General features: G+C 40.1%; 1 protein-coding gene across 1 annotated transcript; it reads right to left on the reverse strand.

The window, feature by feature from the left end:
- Positions 1-564: 564 nt before the first annotated feature.
- CTLA4 (cytotoxic T-lymphocyte associated protein 4) lies at positions 565-3986 on the reverse strand. The gene is made up of 4 exons (XM_030952577.1): positions 3814-3986; positions 2303-2653; positions 1746-1855; positions 565-827 (listed from the first exon to the last, which is right to left on the reverse strand). The coding sequence occupies exons 1-4, from the start codon at positions 3869-3871 to the stop codon at positions 657-659; spliced, it is 690 nt and encodes a 229-aa protein (XP_030808437.1). The 5' UTR covers positions 3872-3986; the 3' UTR covers positions 565-656.
- Positions 3987-5807: the final 1821 nt, after the last annotated feature.

Consider the following 5807-nt stretch of genomic DNA (forward strand, 5'->3'; position numbering starts at 1 on the left):
GCTAATTTAGCATTTGTAAAACACAAGGCCCCAGCAGAGCTGGAGCATTCTCCCAACAAGAGGGCTCCTGCTGGTGCCTTTTCTCTAACCAAACTGTCAGCACTGGCTGAGAGACCATCAGTCAGCTCCATCCCAGCACTTCTGGGACACAATGCCACTCAAGAGAGCTAAGATCAGGCTTCTAGAGCAGCAGTGTCATCAGTGCCAGCCTATGGGGAGGCCTCTGTGGAAGTACAGAGCACTAATGCCAGAAATGGAACTAATAAATATCAATGCAGGGAAAAAAGTCAACATTCCTTTGTACATTAGTGTGCTCTCCTATCTCTCCCCCCAGACTTGTGGATCAGCCTTGCAATGACACACAAGTCTCTGTCATAATAGTGTTTGGATTTCAGTTGATCAGTAGGCATGATGAAATTTGACAGTAAGATGCTCAACTGCAACAGCAATAGCTCTTAATGCTACACACTTATATATATATTACATATTGGTACAATACATCTCAAAAAAGTCAATGGCCTAACGTAGCCATTTTTATGTGATAGGGTTAATCTTCAAATATGAATACATATACTATTTATTCTCCTCCAAACCATTGAAGTTACAAAGAATATTCTCTCACCTTCCTGTATGCCTTTTGTAAAAAGACAGTTAATTTATTTCTTTAACTGAAATGAATTAGCAGACACTCCATCCCAGCTAGGAAATGGTTTCTCTCCTTCCTTGTTACAGTTAACAGTGATGTGGAATGGAATCACTTTTTTCTCTAGCTTTTCAGAAGGCATTTTCACATAGACTCCAGTAGTGAGACATCGTCTTCTCTTTATCTGTGACATATGGGAAGAAAGTAAAATAAACAGGCAATCACAGCATAATCATTGACCAGCACATTTTAGAGAAACCAGTGGATATGCTTCCTTTACTGAGTAGAATGTATTCTAGACAACTTTCTCTGCCTCTTAATAGAAGATCTGTTAAGAGCATTTGATGGAGAATCAGGATGTACAGGGGCTACTTATACAAAGGGGGAAAAAGAGTCCTGCCATTCATTTAGCTCTTTGAAGGTGCTCCTGCTTCAGAGTTCAGTGTTGGTTCAAAGCTAGGAGTGTTCACACCTGACAGCTTCATTTGCCTTCTAGGGACAAGGACTGATTGCAAAATCATTGTTTGGTTTCAAGCTCAGGTTCATTTCTAACGGACTATGAGTGCTGCAGACCCCTGTGGAAAAAGGCAACCCAGGCTTACATTTTGCATACTTTTGTGCAGACATTTCTAGCTGTGAAATTAGAAATGCTTGAAGTTACACTTCCCCTATCCAAGGAGAAGGTTGTTTAAATTTGCTTTGCAGAGGTGAATGATGAGAAAAGGAAAAAATTAAATTCTGGGATTTTGTGTGACTCATTTATGAAGAGAGAGTACACATGAAGACTGTTGCCTTCAATCCCAGAAGCATCCAGGATTTTGCCTGGTTTTAAGCATCCAGCCCTAAACCAAGGCTCAGTCCAGCTGATAGAAGCCGACTGCTTTCTAGTATGCTGGCAACACACATGAGCCATAAATAAATACAAGTGGCAGGTCCAGCAAGTTCTCTTATTTTGCATTATTGTAATAACATTGCACTTGCAAAGTGGAGCATCCCACTGGGTTTGTTCACAGTGTTCTTCCCTATTCTCATTTCTTTCTCCTTGTCCTCATCACACAAAGGGGTATTATTAGCAGAAGGGGGCTGAGTTGATGGGACTTACCGCTTTGCCCACAAGAATGGCTGAGATGATGATACTGTAAAGAAAAAATCCTGAGGCAGTAGCTCCTAATACCCAGAGGTATATGGCAGTGTCTGGACAAGGTTCTGGATCTAAAACATATGATATCACACATGTCATGTCACACATGAGTCTCATAAGGAAGGCCCTAGAGTCAGTGAGTCTCTACATTGCTTTTCTCTAGCATGTGCTATCCCAGGACACCACCAGGACTGAGCTCTGAGTCGCTGCCTACTCAACCTCCAATGAAAAGAGTCTCTATCTGTAGAAGAGCTCACACCTTGCACTCTGTATCTAACTGCCTAGACATAGATGTACACTGCATGGTGTTGCTTATGCTATCATTCGATGGCTATGACTGTGCTTGCTTTGGGCATCTGCAGGGAGACCTGGAAGAAATAAGAGCTAATCAAGGTTTTCAGTGCTGAAACCAGTATTCACCCTCACTTCTTACAAACAGAACTCTGAAGACCTTTGAGATGTAATAGCTGCTCCCTTAACTTGGAAGTATCACAGTATTGTGAACCTGCTTGCCTTACCAATGACATAGAGATGTGTGCCATTTCCCTTGTTCATGAAATAGGGTGGGGGGTACATCCGCTCCATCTTGCAAATGTAAAGTCCGGTGTCATTTGCCTGCAGGCCAGCCAGTGTGAGGGTCACATTGTTTTGTCCGGGGGTAACATGGCACTGAATGACCTTTTCCACAAAGAATGTTTTGAACTCCATGGTGTATGATGAAGCACAGATTTCTGTGATCCGGTCACCAGTCTGTTTAAGCAAAGTCACTCGAATTTCCTGTGCATTCCCGATGTTCTTGTATTTACACACCAAGCTGGCAACTCCTTGCCTGTTGGCCAGCACAATTGCTGGCTGAGTCACTTCCATTACTGTAAGGAAGTAAAGAGTGTGATGGTAAGTGAACAGTCAAGAAAGGATCTGGGGTCATTTACTTCAAACCTGTACAGTAGGAAGGGAGTTCTGCCACCTCCTGTTATCCATGGGTGATTCCTAGAAATGCTGTTTTCAAAGAAGGGACTCCAAGACCATAATCCACATTGGCAGTGCATTAATATTCTTTTAAAAGCTCAAGAAATGCTTTGATTACTAAAAATTACATTATAAATCTCAGCAATTACTTGTTGCTTAAATAGTAGGTTATTTGGCCCATTTAGTCAGGCAATAAATGGCTTTCATGCTTCAGTTTGCCTCAACACCATCTTCTTAGTAGACATAAGAAACTAAAACAAAAAATAGACTATAGGTGATAAGGTTGAAATTTTAAATTTAAAATTAGACTTTTAAACCACAATTTCTGCCTAGTAGAAATATATTTACATTTAGGAACAAAAAGTTGACATCCTGTATGGAACATGGAACAAAATGATTTAGGTAACAGTAAAACTGAATAGAAAATCTGTTTGCATACTTTTGTTTCTGATCTTTTTTCTCCTTACTTTTAACTAGCTACTCTCAAGCCATAGTATACACAGCAACAACATATACCCCAAGCTAATGTAACAGCACATAACAAAACCTGATGAACAGACTGCAAAAAAATCTTAAGGGGAAATTACTGTACCATGTACAATCTCACTGATAGCTTTTTGCAATGGGATGGCACTGTCTTTTGCTTTAGTAAGCTGTGAGGACTCAGCATTGTTTTTTCAATCTCATTTTATATCAGTCCATTTTGGGGCAGGATTTATCTTGTCAGTTCTGCAGTGCAAGAATTCCAGATGAAGAGTAGAATTTCTCAATACATTCAAACTCCTATACCCATGTTATCAGCTGTCACAACTTCACTTGCAGGGCCTGGTTTTTCAAGATGTTTTCTTCCTTCTTGAGCTACTCTGAATGTTGCCCAGTGTCCCTGCAGATAGTACTCCACTAAAATCTGTGTCTGGTTTTCCAGACATCTTGCAGTGCACCAAGACCTCGCTCCCATTAGTCCTGTGTCACCCTGTTGTACCAAGTCTGTCTCCTGCAAGGACATGAAACTGAAAACAAGTCAACAACCCCAGATACCTTGCCTCCTTCATCTACCCACCTTCAGCAATGGCAGCGGCTGTGCAGAGAAAGCCCACGGTGACCAATATTGAGAGCATTCCTGTGCTGGGACAGGCTGAAGGTGCTGATGCCTTTAGACTTTAAGACAAACTGGAACTCTCAGGACTGGAAAAGAGGTGACACCTTTGAGGATACCGAATCTTCGAAATGTTTGAACCCACACAGAGCCAGTGTGTATTTATAGCTTTGATCCCAGATGCTGTACCTGAAAGTAGTATGAAGCTTTGTTTTGGTTTTACGAGAAAGGAAGCAGTAGGTTTGATTAGTACGTGCACAGTTAACCTCAAACAGCATGAACAAAAACAACTATTCAGCACATGGAAAATATATATTCAATCTGAAACTGCTATCCATTCTGCTTTAAGAACTGTGGGAGGAAAGGTAATCATCATTAGAGCAGTTCAGACCCTTTGGAGGTGCCAGCTTGCAGAATCATAGCACTTAATATTTTAGCAATCATCAGGTATTTCTGACCAGGGCAACATGCAGAGAACTGTACTTCTGCCTAATGTGGCACAGTGAATCCCTGCAAACTAGATTTTTTATGGAGGACTTGCCTCCACCCCAAATTTCTTTGCTTCCTTCAATATTAGTGCTTTTGATGTTTAAAAAGCAATACCCATTGAAAATACTGATTACACTTGCAATTACTTCATCTTTTTGTATCAGCAATGTGACTTGAATCATAACCCAGCCTCTTTAAGCTTTCCTGATTCCAAGAAGAAATTATCTAGGTTTATAGCTAATGACTTCCACATCTATACAGAACTTTGCTACCTACAGACTTTACTGCCTTACTACCTTGACATCAACAATGAAAAACACTGCAGGAGCTTTGATTATTGCTATCTCTGCTTAGAGCATCTGCATCATTTCAAACCTCAGTGAAACAGTTTTTGCTCATGGGCCTTTTAAAAGTCATGTAAGCTCTGAAAATTGTTTTGCTTTTTTATATGATAAGCTATCACATCCCTCGAAGCATTGCCTAAAGAATTCCATAAAAATGAGAGGTCACTTCAGCTATCCTGAAGGTTGGCATTCTTTTTTTTAACCCACACTTCGAGAAGTTCTTTCAGAAGATGCTTCATCATTTGTGTATGTAGATCTAGTAGATTGCAAAGACCTGCTTTTGCTCTGTGACCTAGAAAATTAACAGCATTAGTTATTGAACACTAGCCAGCCCAATCCAAAGATCCGGGATAAATACTTAGTCTTCAAATCACATAAATACTTGATGATATAAATAAGCTTACTGCTTCCATACATAGGTTATACAATATTTGTTTGTAATGACAGATTCACAGTCATTTTAATCTTAACCAGCATTCAAAACAGAACTGATGATAAAAATACTGCTATGGGAAAATGAAAAACTGCACCCTAATAATGAGACAGGCACATACTGTATTACTGGTTAGACAAGCTTAAATCAATTTTAATATTAAATGTAAAATAAATGCTATTGCAACATCATGTACCAGAATATCAGTGAGATTTATGGCATGAAATTACCAGTTATGCCTGACAATTTTCATATCCAGAGTAGTAACTAAATTATCTGCCCTTTGTATCTTTTGGCCTTGGGTCTTGCATGCAGTTAAACAAATGATGCATTTGAGTTTCATCAACTATGGTGTCATCTCCTGATAATTGATTGAGACTGCTAATTGATGGTGCGATTAGCCACTAAACACTGGCAAAGGATTGCCATGTAAAACTCAGTGCTCATGCCACACATACCCATGGGATCTTGCCCCAACAGAGTGACAGGCAGCACTCTGGCACTCCTCTCTCTCCTGTTTGAGGCTGTTCTAGCAAGCTTTGTTTCCAGTGGTACTCATCGTGTTTCTTGGCTCTTTTGTTCTCAGGATGCATTTTCAGATCCGCAGCTTTTTCCTTTTTATCCTTATTCCTCCTTAAAAGCCTTGTGTTATGATAATTACTCTTCTGAGTAAAGCACAACATGTCTCCCTT

The sequence above is a fragment of the Camarhynchus parvulus genome, chromosome 7 (assembly GCF_901933205.1).
Source record: "Camarhynchus parvulus chromosome 7, STF_HiC, whole genome shotgun sequence".
Lineage (NCBI taxonomy): Eukaryota > Metazoa > Chordata > Aves > Passeriformes > Thraupidae > Camarhynchus > Camarhynchus parvulus.